Source organism: Lampris incognitus, chromosome 4 (assembly GCF_029633865.1).
Source record: "Lampris incognitus isolate fLamInc1 chromosome 4, fLamInc1.hap2, whole genome shotgun sequence".
In the NCBI taxonomy this organism is placed as follows: Eukaryota; Metazoa; Chordata; class Actinopteri; order Lampriformes; family Lampridae; genus Lampris; species Lampris incognitus.
The window spans coordinates 58,052,764-58,073,963 of NC_079214.1; the positions used below are offsets into that span (position 1 = coordinate 58,052,764).

The 21,200-nt window shown below is 44.4% G+C and overlaps 2 protein-coding genes across 3 annotated transcripts in view; both read left to right on the forward strand.

Annotated features, from left to right (window-relative positions):
* Window positions 1–12,502, forward strand: part of hipk3b (homeodomain interacting protein kinase 3b) — a 75,389-nt gene extending 62,887 nt beyond the window's left edge. For both annotated transcript variants that reach the window (XM_056279274.1, XM_056279275.1), the window contains exons 11-16: window positions 80–247; window positions 363–683; window positions 1,376–1,522; window positions 1,668–1,927; window positions 3,855–3,994; window positions 7,339–12,502. In XM_056279274.1, the coding sequence (XP_056135249.1) occupies window positions 80–247; window positions 363–683; window positions 1,376–1,522; window positions 1,668–1,927; window positions 3,855–3,994; window positions 7,339–7,809 (1,507 nt within the window). In that variant the 3' untranslated portion in view covers window positions 7,810–12,502. The remainder of the gene's footprint in view (window positions 1–79; window positions 248–362; window positions 684–1,375; window positions 1,523–1,667; window positions 1,928–3,854; window positions 3,995–7,338) is intronic.
* Window positions 12,503–13,471: 969 nt separating this feature from the next.
* Window positions 13,472–21,200, forward strand: part of kiaa1549lb (KIAA1549-like b) — a 111,781-nt gene continuing 104,052 nt past the window's right edge. The window contains exon 1 of the mRNA XM_056279384.1: window positions 13,472–13,688. Within this exon, the coding sequence (XP_056135359.1) occupies window positions 13,472–13,688 (217 nt within the window). The remainder of the gene's footprint in view (window positions 13,689–21,200) is intronic.

Sequence of the window (21,200 nt, forward strand, 5' to 3'; positions counted from 1 at the left end):
GAAGGAGTGCGATTACGCTATCATGGCACTAATAGTGCTAAAGCCTTTTGGCTCAGCTTACGTTGTCTTCTCATTGTAGGAAAGTGCGTCCCCATGGCAACCATTACAACTCCATGATTGCCCACCCTCAGCCCCTCTTGACCAACCAAATGAGCTTGTCCGCCCACCAGCCAATCAGCATAGGCATTGCACACGTTGTGTGGCCACAGCCCGCTGCCAACAAGAGAACCAAGCCCTGTGTCAACAGGTACAGAACACAAATTGTTGGTTTATCATGATGATAAATTGCAAAAACACAAACTTTTACAGACAATTACAATTTTCCCCATGTACCTTGTTGATTGTGACATGTTCTCCTGCAGGGGCAGCAACTTCTCCCACAACACAAACATCCAAAATTCAACATGCCAGTCCCCAAAGATGGCCGACACGGCAAAGAATGTGGAGGAGGAAGAGGGGGAGGAAGCCAGATGCCCTGAGGAAGGGCGCACTGTTGTAGAGGAAGCTAGAACAGAGCAAGAGCAGGAGAACTGCTGTAAGGTGGAGCCACACTGCGAGGAGCTGTCAGTGTCGCAGGAGCAGCGGCAGGCCATGGTGATCGCTGACCTGGCCAGTCCCACTGTCAGCATCATTAGTATTAGCAGTGATGAAGAGGAGAATGCACAGAGACATTCACTGGAGGAGTAAGCAACAGCCACAAAATTGGATGACAGTCTCTTCTTGTCACTGGCATTACACTTAATTTTAATGATCTTTCTGCAAAGCAATGTTCTGGATCTCATGGGCCAAAATTCTCAGTCAACCAATTAGATGTGGTTATGGGTTGTGGTATTGTAGATGATGCTGAAGCTTATTCTCTTTATTGGTTTTGGCTCAAAGCATTATGAATGCTTAAATAAAAAGATATATAATGTGTTCAATACAATCAGCAGCAGAAAAATCCATCTATTTCAGGAATTTCTCCATTAAAGTTCAAAATAGTGCATGGGATTATTGCACATAGTTGTACTAAAGCCGCTGCAATATAGACAGCTATGTGCAATAATTCCATGCACTATTTTGAACTTTAAAAGCAGCTGCTATATTTCATTGTCTCATTGTCATTTTTGCTACCTCACTTATACTAAATGTTGTTTGTCCTTGTTTTTTAATCATTTACCTTGTCTAATGCTGCTGGTCTGAGAGTCACCAAATGAAATTTCGTTGTATGCACACTATGACAATAAAGTGTCTTATCTTTGGAAATAAGCTTTTCTCAGAGAGTAAGACGTTGAACATGTTAAGGGTTGACCCCAGCTTGGCTATACTGCCAGCTTGCCTTTAAATTCCACATGAAAGTGTCTAATAAATCTCTGCTTTATCTCTGTTTGTGCAGGTGTAAGGGTAGCACAGACTGCGAGGCATGTCAGAGCACTGTGAGTATGGAGAGGGTGTGTTCCCTTAGCAGTCCAGACAGCACACTCAGTACCAGCTCCTCGGCCTCAGCCCAGTCCAGCACGTCGCCCTGCAAACGCCCCAACAGGTATGCAAAGCTTAACGCTTTAACTTTAACCAAGACCCTGAGAGGAACATATACAAAGCCCCACTCACATTTTGACTGTCTCATCCATATCCATTAAATAACTGGTGTGTGTAATGTTCTCTCTGGTTGCCCTGATCTCTTGCAGTATGTCAGATGATGAGCGGGAGAGTGGTTGTGACACAGTGGATGGCTCGCCTGCCTCTGACTCCTCTGGCCAGAGCAACAGCCCCTTTGTGGAGCGCCGCTACATATCTGACAGCAACCACAACTGCGAGCCCCGTGTGGCGTGCGTTGCCCCAGCAACTGAGCCTGGGAAGCCAACAGTGCGCACCATGGTAGTGCCTCCAATGAGGGTGCAAAACAACAACGGCAACCCTGCTGTCAGCGAAGCCCTAGGCAACACAGGTGAACAGAGAGCAAATGTTCGACAACTCCAAAAAGAGCAAGTGCAGGTCATATATGCCAGGTCTTGACATTAAATTGACTGGATGTTTTTTTTTTCTAATGTCTTAACAGCTTGCAAAAGAGTTTCAGTGACTTCAATTTATAATGTATAACACTCAAAAACAAAACACTGAAGTTTGCGTGTTCGAGAAACTAGGCATCTGTCAAAACTAACAAGATCTGTACTGATCTGTCCGCTGTCTCTGACATACTGCTGATTGCCGCTTATCTGTGAGTTTGTGTATGGTCTGGGTAGATTGTGGCACTGAATAACGTTATCTGAATCTGAGAATGGGGGCATCTGGTAGCATAGCGGTCTATTCCACTGCCTACCAACACAGGGATTGCCGGTTTGAATCCTGGTGTTACCTCCGGCTTGGTCGGATGTCCTTTATTCTTTATTTCAGATCCCCATTAATCACTGCCTCAGCAGCGACTATTCTTCCTGGGGTCCTTACAGACACAATTGGCCGTGTCTGTGGGTGGGAAGCCGGATGAGGGTATGTGTCCTGGTCGCTGCACTAGCGCCTCTCCTCTAGTTGGTCAGGGCGCCTGTTCAGGGGGGAGGGAGAACTGGGGGGGAATAGCGTGATCCTCCCACATGCTACAGCGCCCTGGGGAAACTCCTCACTGTCAGGTGAAAAGAAGCGGCTGGCGATGCCACATGTATCGGAGGAAGCATGTGGTAGTCTGCAGCCCCCCCTGGATCAGCAGAGGGGGTGGAGCAGTGACCGGGACAGCTCAGAAGAGTGGGGTAATTGGCGAGAAATAACAATAAATAAATAAATAAAACTAACAAGAATGAGTATAAGAAAGTCGACTAAGGAGAACACGCCTCCCCCCCTCTCAGATTTCTTACCGTGTCTGGACCACACTCTGGCGTTATTGTCTACGTGGGGAGGGGGGGCGAGCAAGTGTATTAGTAGGTCAATGCCGGCCAGAGATCCAGTCACCACTGCTGCTGTCTGCTCCACAGGTCACATGGGCTGGAATTACACCGCCTTTGTAGGTCACAGAGGTTCTCACAGGTGATTATGGGTGTCCTGCCCTGATGTATTCACTCTGAACTCTGAAGTGGATATTCTGTGTGCTGTCAGCTCTCCCTGCTCTGCCTCCTGCTGGCTCTCTTAGAGAACCCCTTTACACTCTGCGTTTGTGTGGATTGGCATGTCATAAACCTTCATATAACATGTGCAATGTCAGCGTAATGTTGTATTTTCTGAGTTAAACATTCAGAATGTTGGTGGCAGCCAGAGGACATAGTGGGTCATCTCGCTGTCATTTACAAAACAAAGCAAAAGTGTCCCAGGCATTATGGTGGTTCTTTGCGTGCTACATGTAGGCTTTGTCGCCGCTGTGGTCACTTGGGCCATCACTATATTGATGGTACTTTTTTGGGAGCCCTTTTTTTCACAGGCCACTTTGAAGTTTAGAACTGTAAATCCTCTGAGAAAATCACAGTCCTGCATTGCCTTTCAAGTCTAAGGCATCCCTCTCCCTCACCAAGTGTCAAACTGTCTCAACTACAGCTCTGTCTAAAAGGCCACAGCTTGCTATTCTGGTGCTCACAAGGATATTTATAACTGAAGGTCTGACAGCACTATAAGGTCTATAAATACTATGAAAAAGAGCTCTGTGCCCCCACACCCCCAAAACAGGTCTATTTATAAACCTCTGGATCATGTTGAGAGAGCAGACGCCAGGGTCTTTTAAAGCCCAGGATCTGATCAAAACTAAGTTGAGAGTGGCGATAAGCACACAAAGCTGCCTGACACAAATCTTTCCATCTAGATCTTTCTGATGCTGGAATTTTTTCTCTTTCCTTCTTTTCTTTTTTAATTTGTCTCCTTCATACCCTTACGTCTCTCTCTCTCTATCTCTCCTCAAGTTTTGGAGTCTTTGTGCCAGTCCAAAGGGCGAGGCGTTCATGGGCGACAACCCCACCACTCTACTCCCCTCCTGAACCGCTCGCAGAAGATCACCCCCGCATTCCAGCCCCAGCAGCAGCAACCTATTGGCTTTGGGCAGGTCCGTGCACACACATACACACACTTAATAATACACTTTATTTGTACAGCACTTTTCGAAACAAGGTCACAAAGTGCTTCACAGAACAGGACAAAAACACGTAAGAGAATAAAATAAACAGCACTAACAAATAACACCATAAAATAAGAGCAATTTGTTCATTGAAACAGTTGTAAAAATAAAAAAACAGTATAAATAAATAAAAACAAATATCAAACGTTTGTAAAAGATTTCATAAAAAGAACGGTTTTAAGATGAGATTTAAGAGAAGCTAGAGACTTGGTTTGTCTTAGTTCAATAGGAAGAACCCGATTTGATTGGTTTTTGTTTCCTAGTTTTAAAGGATGCCGTTTGGTCGAGGATGGATTGGCACTAATCACTGAATGAATTTAACAGTGCAACTGGATTGAGAGTGGAATTCGAGGGATTACACTTCACCGTACATACATAAAATCAGACACATTCAAATTTGCATTGATAAACATGAGTAAATAATTTTATGACACACGAAGTGTACATTACATCATACATCAAAATGAGGGAGAAATAAAATCGGACTTGGAGGTTGATTCTAGGCTGTCCACACAAACATGCTAATTGTCTATGATACTTTTGCAGAGACCTTAGGTTTCAAAACAGACTGCTTAACATCATGTATTGAGTATAATATTTCACTTTCTTCTCTGTCAGTAGGCAAGTATCTTCCCCTACTGTTATTCCCATTTTATTTGCTTCCTTGTCCTTTCCTACCCAGCATCTCTCTTCTTGAAATTCCAATATTCAGTTTAAACATGTCTCGGCTCAAAACCGGGACATGTTTGTGCACAGGTACACATACACGTCTCTGCTCAGCAGGGCGGAGGGGTGGGGTTTCGTGGCTTGCAAAGGCTTGCTTTGTTGCTGTCGTGCACACCTCCTACTTTCAGTGACATGTCCGCAGTGCTTTACACGTAACCAATACTGACTGGTGGAACAGGGTGACATCAACAACAAAAAAACAAACATTACTGGGAACAACAGAGCCACAGTCACAACACAAAACAAAAAGTAGATACATGCTAAGGGTTTTCACACACTGTTTTATTTTATTATTATTTTTTGTTTCCAGATTTCTTCGGCTGTTCCCGTCTTATTTTTTGTAAGCGTTATATTTAAGCATGTCGACTAATTCCTATGTGCACAGTAGTATTAATGTATCAACACAATTGTAAATGCACTGATATTTTGACATACATTTGGCTTTATAAGAAGCTACTGGCTGAGACCATTTTTTTTTGTTTTTTGTTTTTTTGCGTTAGGTGATGGAAAAGAGCATAAGTTATGAATTCCATACCACTCCTCTCCTGGATTTGGCACCATTATAGTGCAGTGAGCATGGACTAAGATGGGCCAGCTATCCTGGCCACTCCTGTAGTCATAGTCTTACATGTTCCTAATCCTGGAATGCTGAAACTGTCGTATGAAATTAACAAACCTTTCAAGAAAAATCCAATTTATTAAAGACTTTTCCAGTGCCCTGTTAAGTCATTCTTTGTAATGACTTAACAGACTTATTTTTACTCAATCATTTAAGTTTTGCTGCCTAGTTATAACCCATATCAATAAAATGATAAGTTCTTCTGTCAAACAGCCACAGAGGAGAAGTAGTCTGTTTTAAGGTGAATGTCTAAATTCAGGGATCATTGTTAGTCAGTAGAGGACTGTAACTTTTGTTGAAAGCCTGGTTTACAATCAGAGCCCTTCAGAAACACCATAATTACACTAGTGAGGTTTTAAAGGGGAAGTCATTGGAGCAAGAACTCGAATCTCGTAATTGGACAAAGCACATGTCCAATTAATTGATCAAGCCCATCAGTCTGTACCTACTTTCTGGTGTCTTCTATTCAAACAATAGCTGTATACTGCATACATGTATAGAGAGAAGTAATGTGGTAATGATGTGCTCCTGATATTTATGTAACGTCTCCCCTATCACTTGTAATATGGGAGTTTCACAAGGCAGCATTTTAGGTCATTAACTCTTTCATCTGTATATCAATGACCTCCCGAATGTGTGTAAATATTCTAATTGTCTACTATATGGCGATGACACTAATGTTTCTTTCTGATTCAAACCCTGATGTCATAAACTCAAAACTCTCTTCTAATCTTCACTACTTACATGACTGGTTGAAATCTAATCATCTAACTACCAGTGTCAAGAAAACAATGCATTTCCATTCCCCTAAGAAATCTATATTTATGCCTGACCCCATTCATTTTGCAAATCAAACTTAACCATCACAAAAACCTACAAAAATCTTGGAGTGTTCCTCGATTCAGATGTCACTTATCGAAACCACATTTATAATTTAACAAATAAGCTCAACCGGAAATTGTATGTTTATAACAAGATCAGATCATATTACCCATACTGTCTCAGACATATATCTACACGCAATCATTCTTTCAACAACATCCTACTGTCTCCCAATCTGGTCCCTCACCACAAAGGAAACCATTGAACCAATAGCGATACTAAAATAAAGCTCATAAGATCTATGGCAGCCTTCCCCCTTAGACTCATCGCGCTGCACTGCACTTTCACATTCTAATGCCCTGACTTTTCCGGACGACGCGAATAATCTAGCCATTAAATTTTACCTTCAGATCCAAAACAATACCTCTCTTCCAACACTAACTGCTCTATTTCCAAGACACAACACAAGACAAGAATGCATCACTAGATCAATGTGACATACACTTACCCAGTACCGGCTTACAAAAACAACTATGGTCAGAGGTAATTTTTTCACACATGTATACACCAAAATCTGGAGTGAGATCCCATATTACATTAGGCAATAACTTCTATTATACACTTCAAAAAGGCATATAAACACTATCTCATGGAAGGACATACTGATTCAACTCAAATATACCATCTTACTCACCCCACTTAAGTCCTCTCCTCTGTAGTGTCTATAATTTTTTATGTTTTGCTGTTGTTTTGTGTGTGTGTTTTATTTTGCATTGTAATGTGATTTGGTCTTGTATGTGCTGCAGAACAGGAACCTGCAGTAAACTAGTTTTAACTGAGTCAGGCCAGTTTAAATGTAACATCTGTAATGTTACTTTTAATCTTTTCCTGTATAATAATGAAGTTAAGTGAAGTAATTAAAGACTGGTGAGAACATGCTAATACTAGTCACATTGAAAAAGCTATCAGTGCTAGTCGGTCGATAACTGTGTTGGGGGGGGCAACAGCAGCATCTAGTGGCTCACAAAGACAGACTGTATGTTGATGATAATTGTGTGATTCTGACCAAATGAATATAATACCCCTCTTCTCTTCTCCCTCTCAGGTGCAACATTACAGCTCCTGCCACCAAGAGTGGAACGGAAATTACGTCCATCGACGACCACAGGCCTACATCCCTCCCACCATGCATGGACACACCTTTACTCTGTCCCACAGCAGCCCAAACCACAATACAGGCCCGCACCCACACCTCGGGGGCCACCCGCACTCCCAGCACACCTTGCTTTCATATCCACCATCTGGTCCCCTGGTCACAGCTGCACCAGTGGCTCACATCCTGGCCTCTCCTGGGGCCTCACGCCCTGTCCTCCAGCCCACCTACAGCATCTCCCACCCGGCAGGCATCGTGCACCAGGTCACAGTGGGCATCAACCCCCGCCTGTTGCCCTCCCCCACCTTGCACCCCCAGGGCCAATTCAAGCCCCTTTTCCCCCCACACTCCTACATCGCATCGCCTGCCTACACCAGTTTCCCTCTCAGCCCCACCAAAATCAACCAGTACCCCTACATCTGAGCATCTAAGATAACACCTCGCACCCCCATTAGGGCTGAGTGAGCAGGGCGGATCCCTTTCTAAAACATAAACAACATGGTTTTCATTTCCAAAGCCATGGCACAACCACAGAGAAAGCAAGCTATTTTTTTTAATCATGTAGACTTGGGTGTAATTGAACTCAAAGCTTTAAAAAAAAGAGTTCCATTGGTGTGGGGGGAGTATTGTATGAATGAATGAATGAATGAATGAATGAATGAACAAATGAGTAGATAGTAAACTCACACTCAATGTGTTTTGCACATTTGATATACCTTTGCATTGGATCTTCTACGAATACTCCTCAAAACAGGTAAATAATTGGGGTGGTGTTGAATAGTTAAAATTTGCACCCCTGAATCCCAGCTATTTTTCTATATTGCCTTCTTACGTGTGCAAGACACATCCATATTTGTAAAGCCATCCCAGTCTCTAGCTCTAGGTTGACAGATGCACATTGTGTGTTGTACTGCATTCAAAGTATTTGTACCTTTTCGGTGTCTTTCGGTGTTTGCAATGTTGAGTCAATTAACCGATTTTAAATAGGGTTGTTCCTCACGCTGCATGTGGTCTTGCATGAGCAGAAAAATGTAAACGGAGAGATACGTAGACGTTGCTCTTATCGTTGAGTCGCGAGACTCACTGCATCGTATAATTGTCCCCAGCCATAGTGCCTTACATATTTGAGGTTGTTAATGTTACTACTTATATATGACTATATACATAAATATTAATGTAATGGACTGCAGCACTTGAAATTCCAATCAGTCAATGCATCCTATGTGTGAGTATGTATGTGTGTGTGCATATATATATATATATATATATGCACATGTGTATATGTCCATGCATAGCCTGCATGGAGGTGATGTATCGCGGAAAGCGGTGCTTATTTCTTGGATCCAGTGTATATTTCAATGTGCGATGATTACCTTTCTGTTCTTTAAAGAACGGCATTCTTTGCTGTTGCGAATGCTTGCTGTTTTAATTTTTTTTTTAATGTTTTAATCGTTCTTTCGTTCTCCCTCCCTTGAATGAAATAGTGTACAAAGTGCAAGTATTGAGTATTGCTTAATATTTGATAATCAACTTCTATTTAGTGAAACTCTTACTACTAACAGTATTTGTACTGTTTGATGAAACTGCAATACAATCGAAATAGTCAAGTTTTTATTACTTTCCGTTTTGTCCGTGTTTTCATTTTTTTTTTTTTGTGTGTGTGTGTTTTTTTTGTTAGTGTTTTCACTTTCTTTCCTAGATGTTTAGAGGTGTGTTGGGCATGGCTTTGGTTAGGTGAGGATAAAAATACAAATTAATTCACAGTATGGAGTCTTGTAAGCCTGAGCAAACCATGCAGTATTTAATATACTCACATATATATGGACAAATATTATACAGCTAGACTATTTAGTGCAGACGCTTGATAAGGTGTGAGTTAAATCGTGTGCAGTTCTCTCATTTATGCATGTGTGACAAAAGTTAACTTTTCCCTTTACATTATACCGTTTGTTTAAGGCTTATCGGTGTCGACTGCTTATGTTATACATTCCGTCAGGGAGAATATGCTGTGTGCATTTATCTGTTCATTTACCATTCGTGTGCATAATTTTATTTTTTGTCTTTACTTTCAAATGAAGTTGCTTGTGCAGCACCAAAGACTGTAATTCATTTCTTGAGCAAGGTAGCTATTCAGTTTGCATAGACCTCAAGTATACTGTAGTTGCAGAAATGGGGTTAGATTTAAAAAACAAAAAAACAAAAAAGATATTTAAAAAAATGGCTGAGGTTTGTCTGGCTTTCTGGGCGATTAATAAGTTGTATCATTATTTTTTCTTGAATGTATCATAGATAAGCTGCTATATGATTGCCACTTCATTAGCTGTGAAATTAGGTGATTTCTCTGAGTTTAAACCTAGCGCACCTATTTTTGTATAGGGCCCTAATTATCTGAAATAGAAGTGGTTTTGATTCTTAGTGTTTTGCTTTCATGTTTGGAGTGTCATTGTAACTACTGTATTGCTGATGATGGACATTAGTTGCATTTTGTTGTTTTTGGGGGTGTGCGTTTTTTTTTTTTTTTGCATCAGTATTTTATCCTTATTAACTTTTTTGGGCTCATCACTGCATACAAATGATGTATTGGTGTAACTTAATTTTTGTATGTTTTCATATTGCCGTTTTGTAGTCATCTAAAAGCTGTAGCTTGCAGGATTGATTTAACTTTTTCTCGTGGTAGTTGTGTAAATGATATGCTACCGGGTTGCTGGTGTGTATTCCGCTACGAGATGGCGGGGTATTTCCGGTGAGTTCAGTGAGTTGCTTCTGTAGACGTTCCCACAAAAAAAAAAAAAAAAAAAAAAAAAAATCGCTCACACCACTAAGCACTTGTAATTGGACTTGCAAGGAGTTTTGATGATTGGATCAGACTATGCCTCTAAAAATTGATTTTGCAGACGGTGATTTGTTTTCAAAATGTTTTATCATTTTCTTCGTCCTCTCTTTAAATGGATTCGAAACCCATATTTATTACACCCCTTTTATCTGTTCAATGTTATATCTGGCTACAGTATCCGTTCCAAAGTCTGTGATTTTGAACTGCCTTTTATTTATTTCTTTTTATTATTATTATTATTTTTCTTTTTAATCGCTCTCCCCTTTATGAGTGTCTCATATCGAAACAGTGTTTTGTCGATGCAAGACTGACTGTGGCCATCTCTACATGTTCCTTACCGATACTGAGACAGTGTGAGCAGCACTGCGTTTGTGCCTTGAGATCCAGAAAGTGAGAGCCCGAGACGTGGCGGGAGGAGGAGGATTGGGGTGGGCCCGTTTGCCGCCGCCTCTCCTCCTGGTGGAGAACAAGCGTTTTTAGAACCCATTAACAACCATCACCGAGTAGAGTTAACTGTCATGTAAACGGCTGCCTGACCAAAAAAAGAAAAAAACCACAAAGTGAAAGAACGCAGAGCCGAACTCCATCATCCGTCACTACTGGGACTCGTACCCCCCCCCCCCAATAATCATTTAAACATGACAGAGGAGGGCCGAGGAACCATTTTAGGGTTCCCTTTGCCTCAGATAGCCGCCGCCGAGACCTTTCTGTGACTGTCATACATACGTGCACACTTTGAATGATATAACGATGCTGTTCTCTTCGATAGTCACTCCGGCCGAACAGCAAATGCAATACTTAACATTGTGCGGTCATTGCACCACCAAGTGTTCTTAGATAAACCCATGCGTTAACATTACTTTGCATGTACACCTGAAGTCGTTTCACTCGTTTGCCTCGAAGTAATCCACTCCAAAAACTTATCGGTCATTCTAGTTTGGGCTCAGTTGTCACTAACACTGGCAACAGACAGATCACTGTTGAGATAAGTCTCCGAGGTGGTTCCTTATTTGAATGAATGGCCATTGCCATAGAAAGAGTCGTGACTTCATGACTATGAATACAGTCTCTCTGACTGAAGGATGTTCAGTTCAGGCATCCTGGAAGGATAATTTTTCGTCACCGAGATTGTGGCTTCTCTACCAAGCGTGATATTCCACATTTCAGTACATATTTATGTGGACAAGTGCTTTTGGATAGTTTATTTCCCCTCCACGCTTTACTTGATCACACTGATATTTTGTTTTGGGAAAGAAGGCTTATGACTACAAGGCATGAACTTGGCAGATTAGTGCTTGAAATAGTTTTCCAATAATAAGCATGCTAAACTGTATTTTGATTCTTGCAAAAGATATTCACCAGCAATGCACCTGCACAAACTCTCCCACACCTAAAGAAAAAAAAGATGGATGCAAGAGGAGAGAAATCTTGAAACTGTTCTGTTTTTTAATTTCCATGATTTGAAAGCTGGATTTGTGGATAACATTGGTTTTTTTTTTGAGGATTCATGTAACATTAAACAGATAAACTAACACAGCAGTTTGTAAAATTACTACCATAAAAGTTGTGACTTTAACATAATGATAGATCTGCTGCGGTATTGTCCTTTAGAGATATTAATTCAGGGTCTGTATTAGTCCAACGTGCTACTGTGTTACTCTTTGATCTTTACTATTGGGTTGGATGAGTTTTGGTTTACTCAATTTCTCCATTCGGGTTACCTGGTCAACTGTATCAGTTTCAAAGTTAATTCACACTGCAAGTTATGGAATCATCTGTTAAGATTGCTCTCACATAGACTTGATTATGAAATCTGAACTGTTACTGTTTTAATACCTGTAGATTTTGTGGCTTTTGTTTTTTTGTTTTCATTTTATTTCATTTGCTTTTTTTATTTTGTGCTACAATAGTTTGCCATGTAGCAATTGCACTGTGCAATATTTACAGTATGAGGACTGGGAAAACTAACTCTCTGGATGTGATGTCTCTTTACAATTTGCGATAGTGTTTCCTCTCTAGTTCTCAGTGATTTAGGTGTGACCAAGCCTTCTCTACTTTGTCACATTAAGCGGGTTTTCCAGGTGACTCTTTTGGTGAGTGTCAAAATAAGACTTTATGGTGTATTATTGTTAAGATTCACTTTGAATTAAAAAAAATTCTATTGCTGCAATCTTGACTTGGTTTTGTTTGTTTGTTTTTTTTGCACCGATGCGCATGTTTGTAACATTTAAAAGTGAGGGGGAAGATAATCACACTTAGTTTGACTATTTGAATAAAGATTTTACGCAATATTTATTACGTCTGTACTTCTGTATCTCATTTCCAACACGCATGTGTTGACAGCAACTCCTAACGTTGGGCTGCTGCAAAGCGCATCATACCCATCGAAGCTTGACGCAGCTGCAAGTGAAGCGCGTACTGAGGCTCGGGCGACATCTTGTGGACACAGACTGGTAATACAGTCCCCACAGTGGTACCACGCTACTGCGTCTCTTCGAGCAATTTTGCTCTTCTTGGGAAATACCACGTGGATTTAAACCAAATATCTAAATACGGGATGGGAAGAACGTCAAAATAAGTGCTTGCAGTTAAGGTTAGGCTGCTTTGAAGTCAGGAGCCATTCGCTTCATCTGTGAAGTGGTTGTTCCCCTTCACGGACGGCAGGGGTCGCTGTGCTTACGCACTCCGTGAATTCCCCCCCCCCCCCAACAGTGAAGAACGGTAAAAGTAGACGAGTTGAATTGATAAACAGGCAGCGTTTGTATTCCTGACGTACTTCTCGGCGCTGCCGCTTTCCGACCCTTATTACGCAGCCTCGGAGGTTTTCACCCACACCCATTTGCACCGACCGCTTACTGTCACCTTTGGCCAAATAACTGTCACTCTCTCTCTCTCTCTTTGTCTCCGAAGGTCTCTCGCTCTCCGTATTTGCGCGCGAACGCCGCGTTGCGACACACACACACACACACACACACACACACACACACACACACACACACACACACACACACACACACACACCGATGGGTGGAACAAGTAGAGCGCAGTGGTAGACGGGGGTGCGTTTTTCTTAAAAACATTTTTTTTTCCCCCGATGCCACCTCCTCATTGATGCGCGGACGGACGACAACCGTGGTATAGGACCGTATTCCTCCCCCCCTCCCTCCTCCCCCCCCTCCCCGCCCACACAAGGATCGATCCGATGTCTTATCCCCGACCCAAACTTCAACAACTTATCCGCTGGATACGCAAATGGCTCCCGGTTTGAGGAATGCGCATCCCGAACTGGGCGAACTGGGCGGCGGAGCGGGCTCGGTGGATGGGTGCCGGCCGCGGAGGACAGATAGCGGAGGAGACGGGTGTCTTTTGACTGCCGGGTGTCGGGCCGGAGGACCGGGGATGCTGGCCAACTGTGCGCTGGTCATGGGGACGGTTCTACTCGTGGTCCAGTGCGCCCTGGCCGCAGACGGTAAGCAGCACGCCGGGTGAACGGTCGCTTCGCGGGGTGGGAGAAGTGCTCTCTCTCTCTCTCTCTCTCTCTCTCTCTCTCTCTCTCTCTCTCTCTCTCTTTTTTGCTGTGTGCAAGTGCTGGTTTAAATCGCTGCAGTGATGTCTCGGTCGGGTCGGAGGTGTTGGGCGACACGGGTTCGGTGGCTAACCCCCGCTCCCCCCCCGGAATAGGCGACACCTGACGTGTGAGTTAGCGGAACATGTGTGGAATATGTGACACGGGCAGACGGCGCGTTGCCTTGCGCAAGGGCAGCGTCCCTGCGCGCTGCAGGATAACGGGGGGGGGGGGGGGGTTGCGATGCCTTGCTCGGCTGAATAGCTTGCTCTATCGTCGCTCATGGAGAGAGGAAAAAAGAAAAGTTAACTATCTGTGCTCCGTCAGATACGCCTCCCATTGTGCGTTTTCTGTCTCCCCCTGCATTATTTCCCCGCCGCGCCGCGCCGTGCCAGGCGGGTTATATGGAGGGGGGAGTCGCGATGAAGGGAGCAGTAATAACAACAAACAAACCCCCTGAAAGAGAGGTTATTATTTAGCATTGGCTCTTCAGTGACCACATTGCTGTGGATGAGAGCGACAGGGAGGGGAGGGGGAGAGGAGGAGGGGGGGGGGGTCTGGATTGCGCACGGCGGCTTCTTTGTCCGTGTGCTTCTATGTGATGTAACTGACTCACCTCCAACTCCTTCCACCTGAGGCTCGAGGGCCAGCGTGCTCTCTTTACCGCGCGGCAATGACCTTGGGCCGGACTGGAAAACGATTTCTGTCATGTCCCCTAGACCAAAAGAGCCCCCCCCCCACACTTGTGTGTTACTTCCCTATTATGCACCTGCAGTAAGTCAGCTATTTCATTTGTGATATAGGTACCCCCCCACTCCCCCCCCCCCCACTCACTCACACACAGAATAGGGATATGAAGGAAATGACGAGGAGACAGGCCTGCCAGGCGTACCATGTCCCGTGATTCTGGGGATGCAGTACGGGACAGTCAGTGTTACGGAGCATCTGGGTCAGCAGTAATAACACACATAAGCCAATGTAGGTTTGCCTCCCTCCGGCTGCGCGCGGGCCAGCTTGGCTGAAGTTGGCCGAGATGTATTGCCCTTCAACGGAGAGGTCGCTGCGATACACGAGAGAACTTTTTTTTAAATGACTTCACCAATCAGTCGTTGCATTTCAACCTAATTGGCTGCAGAGCCTCACTGTGTCCTAGACCCATCATGCCAGGCCTGCGTTGCTACGTCTGCATAGCAGCCTTCCACTAACCTAGTACACATTTAACCACATTTTTTACGTTTTTGGGGCAGAATCCCAACATTGTCATTTCTAACATTCATTTTATGGCTTTTGTGCACATAGCAGTACACAGGGGTTATAGCAACTTGTCACCTTCCTATAATTATAATATGCAGGGTATGTGGTGTATTGGCTGTTTTTTTGCACTGCTACACCACCAGAGTCCCTGACACCCCCCCCCCCCCCGTCTGCACATCCACTCCTAAACACAGCAGCCAGCATAGCAGAACCTGAGCAATGCACATTTGGGCACGCCGCTCACAAACGGCAGTACGTTACATCCAGTAGATTTGTACTGTTCAGCCTCGCACAGCTCTTTGTGGACACGAACAGCCAATTGTGTTTCGGTGCTAAAAAAAAAAAGGACTGGAAATTGAACTTTGTGTCTAATCTGTGGTACAGACCCCCATGGGCCTGCTCCGCTGTCGATGCATGGGGGAAATTTGTGGACTCGATTAACAGCAGCAGACCGAGCTCCCCCCCCCCCTTCATCAAAATGGTCTATATATTTTAATAGCGGCTCCAGATTCCATTGCCAAAAACCCGTATCCGTGGGAAATGATGCTGGCGTTGATCACACCGCTGCCTGTTCCCTCTTTTCATTGAACCCTTTATGGAGCGTCACATTGTTTTGCCATGAGACGTGAGGTGAAGAAGGAGCGTTGACTCAGTGTGAATTGAGCTGTACTCTGCCGTAGCATCTTTCAACGCCGGAGTTCAGTTGTACTCTCTTTTAAGTGGTACAGTCTCCTTATTTAAGTGGTTATGCAAACAGATGGCACATTTTAATTTTCCGTGCAGCCTTTGCCCGTCGAAGAATTTGGGGAGATTAATGAAGAACATCAGTTCAGAACGAGTCCGTCTCAAACTCTCCAAGACAGAGGTCTTGATTTTACCCCCTGTTAGTTATTCAAACAGGTTGTTGAGGCCGCTGCTTGTGTTGGTATGAGGTGGTGTTCAGTGAATGACCTTAAGCGAAAGCATGGGAACGTCAGGACTCGAAGCCAGTTCCCTGAATACGTGGAGCTAGTGCATTACGTTACTTGCTGAGAGCTACTTGTCCTGAAATATGTCCTCTTCACACGCCGCCCGCCCAGTAGCAGAGTCGGTGTTGAGTGGGTGGATATGCCGGATAACTTCAGGAATCAGGAACATTTTATTTGTCATTTCCTTCCATGCACCTGCGCACATGCAATGAAATGAAATACTGTTTTCCCCAGCCCACAGCAGTGCAACACAAAGACCAAGACAGAAACCCATATCCAAACTACAAGAACACATATCCAAACTACAAAAAATTACAAAAACACATACCCAACATATGCAAAAAAAATTTTTTCACTGTCCAGGCCTGCATGGGCTAGCAGTTAGCTTAGCCTGCCCCGCTTCCACGTCCTGTCAGACTGCCCTCAGTGTTTCCTCCCCAGGCGCAGCTCCAGGCAGGGCCGTGGTCCCTGGGCCCACCAGATGCAGCAGACCAGGCTCCCCCAGCCGATCCAACGCCAGCTCTCCCAGCCAGACACCTTTCGACACACCTCCCCGCACTCCACACGACGACGCCAAAAACACAGTCAACACTAGGCGAGGCCGCCACCAGACCGCACTCGGTGTTATCAGAACTGCCGGTCTGCATGGGCTAGCAGTTAGCTTAGCCTGCCCCGCTTCCGCATCCTGTCAGACCGGCCTTGGTGTTTCCTCTTCGGGCGCAGCCCCAGGCAGGGCGGTGGTCCCTGGACCCACAGGACACAAGCAGACCAAGAAACTTGGATCCAAAGATGAATTTTTATTCCCCTTGCAAACAGTGCTTGACTGCTCTTCCATCAGACGGCATGGTCTCAGATTGTTGTCTGGTTTACTTGCAGGCATGCAAGCATTTTAGTATGGCACAGTATGCAGTTGGATTAAATAGGGGGTTTATTTCAAATTCGTCCCCACTCCCTCCACAAAGACACGACAGTCAGTCCCATAATGGCATCTCTGCTGCTCGTACGGCAGCCTGCTCTTTGCACATATGTGCTGACAGCATGGCTTTAAACGGGCGTTGACCTCAACGACCACAACCGTCTGAGACGCTTTATCCCGAGATATTCGCAGTCGTCAGTCCGTCGTTACGAATTCACTGAAAAGGGAAATGACTGGACGAGTAAACAGTAGATAAATATTCAGCTTTTTTTTTTTATTGGCTGACTAATTTGTGGATTCTGTCCTTCAGAACACCTCCTCTCCACTGACCGGGACCATGAGTCACTGCAGCGCTGTCACGATAGGGAAATCTTTTCAAACGGTTAGCCTTGAAACCTCGTAAGGATTTATGATTCACTCGTGGCTTTTCGTTTACCTGGGGTAGGCCTTGGTTTTTCTGATGCACATTTGGACGCGATATGCCGCTTATGCCCCTCGCGTCAACCCCGATGCACTGATTTACTGCGTGGCTATTAATTATCATGTGGACAAAGACGCCAGGAGGATTACGTTTTGTGTGTGTTGCCTGTATAAAACAAGCCCATTTGAGATCCCCGTCACATTCGTGACTCTTATTTTCTCAGCATGTTATACAGGTGTTTTGACGGGCTTGTGCGAGTTTGCTTGTGCGAGTTTTCTCCCAGGTTATGCAGTGATCCAAATGACCTGTGGTGAAACTGTGAAAAGGCCACCGAGAGGCGATTAATGTCTGCTGCTAAACATATCACCATTGTCCATCATTTCTGCTATAGGCCCTTCTCCTTCTGTCTCGTGGGGCAATTTTTAAGCCCATTTCTGCACAGGCCTCCACAATCATATAATCTAGAGTCTTTTCTTCTTCACTAAGCTGGCCAGAGCACGCAGCATCGCTCTAGCACTGATAGATGTAATGACAGAGAAAGTTAAACAAGGCTGCTAATTAGCATCATGTACCATCTGTCCAGTATTATCTCTTATACACTTTGCTGCACCCTGGGACTGTGTGCGAATGTGTGTGTGCTTGTGTGCAGGCATGCATGTGTGCATGTGTGTTTTTGCACTCTTTCTTTGGTAGCTCCTGTTCCCATCTTTTGTTCTCTGTTTTCCCTGGATAAACGAGTCGCACTTGTGAACTGTAATTGTAATGCTTTATCTTATTCTTTCTGTTATTTAATCTCTTCCTCTTGTTCTGTATTTCTTATTTATGTTTTTTTAATGGCTTTATGCAAAGCACTTTGAATTATCTGTAACACTTTCTATGAAGCTTACATCTATAACGCCCTATAAGCATCTATAATGCCCTATAAGTGAAGCTATAAGTCATTGCAAGATTCATTATAACCATGTATACGCCCTCACAACACCTCATAACCACCTTTATGAGACGTGGTGTCAATTTAAAACGGATTTACGCATTATAAATTTGTTGTGGCAGGATGAGGAAAAACACAGGAGACGAAGGCGAGTTTGAACTTTAATCCTCAGCTCCAAAACCAAACTGAAACAGGAACAACCTTGCACCAGAGAGCCCGGGAACGTAAACCATGCCCCCAGCTCACAGCCCTGCTGGGTGAGAGGCATAGCCCCTAGTGTCCACCACAATGTCATCATTAGCCTGTTTATCTGTCAAATGTCATAATGCATCATAGCCAACTTGTTTTGCTGAAATTTTGTAGAAATGCATGAGACTTCAGTGCTATTTCACAGTCTTTAGCCATAGATATTAGTCATTGTAATACACATTATAGGAAAGTATGGGCATTATAGATGCTTATAGAGCATCATAGATACTTAAAGGGCGTTATAGATGCTTATAGGGCGTTATAGATGCAAGCTTCATAGAAAGTGTTACCAAATTACTTTTGTGCCATATCAACAGACTTGCCTTGCAGTGCCTTCCTTTTTTCTTTGTGTTTCTCGCTCGCTTTCTTCTTCGCTGGAATTCTGCATCGGCGGTGCAAGTGGGGGCTAGTGGCAGGCACCGTGAGGCGGAGGGCAGGCTTAGCTGCTCTGGAGGAGAGAGCAGGCTGCTTGATTTATTGGGACACTCTGCACAGCCTTACTGATTTAGGGCACACCACCCAATAAATTACACTCCAGCACACACACCGTACCACAGCGCACAACGCACGGCCCGGCTCCACATGCTACATTACATACAACACACATCAAGACATTACACCACACCACACCACCAACACACCACAACACATTACAACCCACCACAATATACCCATACACACCACACACAACACACCACACTACAGCAAGCTACAATACACTATGCACCACAACACAACACACCACAACTCACTACAGCAGGCTATAATACACTATGTACACTATGCACCACAACACAACACACCACAACTCACAAGAGCAAGCTACAATACACTATGCACCACAACATAACACAGCTCAACTCACTACAGTAAGCTATAATACAGTATGTACACTATGCAGCACAACACATCACACCACAACTCACTACAGCAAGCTATAATACACTACACTATGTACACTATGCACCACAACATACCACAATATACCCATACACACCACACCACAACAGAACACACCACAGCTCATTACAGCACGCTGCAATACACTATGTACACTATACACCACAACATAACCATACACACCACACCAGAACTCACTAAAGCAAGCTACAATAGTACACTATGTGCCACAACACAACACACCACAACTCACTACGGCAAGCCACAATACACAACGTACACTATGCACCACAACACGCTACACACTGCACCACACCTTGAATTGTCAGAAACAGCAAGGTGAAGGAGAAATAGTAATTTCTGCTCGCTTCAAGGGTTCTGATAAGTAGATTTCACAGTTTAAGTACCCGCTTAAACCAGAAATAGCTCTGATTGGGACTTGTGGCATGGAAAAAAAAAGCCCTCCGTGATAAAGTGTGGAGGAAAACCAGCCACAATGATGAGGAGTGAAATTATTCACTGTGACTGTGAGCGATTTCACCAGAATGGTCAGAAGTAAAAGATGTCACAGTTAAAAATTTAGACTGGGATTTAGAAAGGCCGGATTTAAGCCAGGATTTATATCTTTGGCGAGAAAGGGAGCGAGCGAGACTCCTGTGGAGATCTGTAGTTTTTCCCTCGCCACAGTTGAACTGACTGGTCTCTCTCTTTGAGCCCACTTTTGCAGTGAATAGCACTCGCAAGTGAGACTGCTGCTGCAGTCATGTGTTGTGTGTGACTGAGAGGATGCAGACTTTGGCATTTCAGCAAATCCTTTTTTTTTAAGGAGCTAAATGGGAGAAAAGGGAGAACACTGAGGCATGCCGGAGATTCATTACACCCAACTTAGCAAACGCCAATGCCCATTGACCCAGCCTCATCAGCCGGGGCTATTCAGCAACAGTAGTGGGAGGCAATGAGAAACAAAGACAGCATCATAGAAGGGAGGCACTAGTCCTACTGAGTCCAAACAAGTACGGACCTGGTGAATCTACTGGACACCTGCGAAAAAATGCATTCCTGTATTGTTTTGTTATTGAAAATATCATGCCATGAGTGATCTACCTCTTTCCAAGGTTGAAACGATTTCAACTTCTTTTTTTTTTTGCCCCCCCCCCCTTTTTTTAACCCCAATTGTACTTGGCCAATTGCACTGGTTGCTGCTCCACCCCCCTCTGCTGATCCGGGGAGGGCTGCAGACTACCACATGCTTCTCCCGGTACATGTGGATGTCGCCAGCCGCTTCTTTTCACCTGGCAGTGAGGAGTTTCACTGGGGGGACGTAGCACATGGGAGGATCACGCTATTCCACCCAGTTCCCCCTCCCCCTGAACAGGTGTCCCGACTGACCAGAGGAGGCGCTAGTGCAGCGACCAGGACACACACCCCATCCGCCTTCCCACCCGCAGACACGGCCAATTGTGTTTGTAGGGACGCCCGACCAAGCCGGAGGTAACACGGGGATTCGAACCGGCGATCCCCGTGTTGGTAGGCAACGGAATAGACCGCTATGCTACCCGGACGCCCCGATTTCAACTTTTGCTGAAGTGCATGGCACATCAATGTCACCTCTTGCTCCAACAACCTGCGAGACTGAAAGAGTCAAGTCAAGTCAATTTTATTTGTATAGCCCAATATCACAAATTACACATTCGCCTCAGGGGCTTTACAGCAACACAACATCCTGTCCTCAGACCCTCGCATCGGATAAGGAACAACTCCCTAAAAAAAAAGCTTA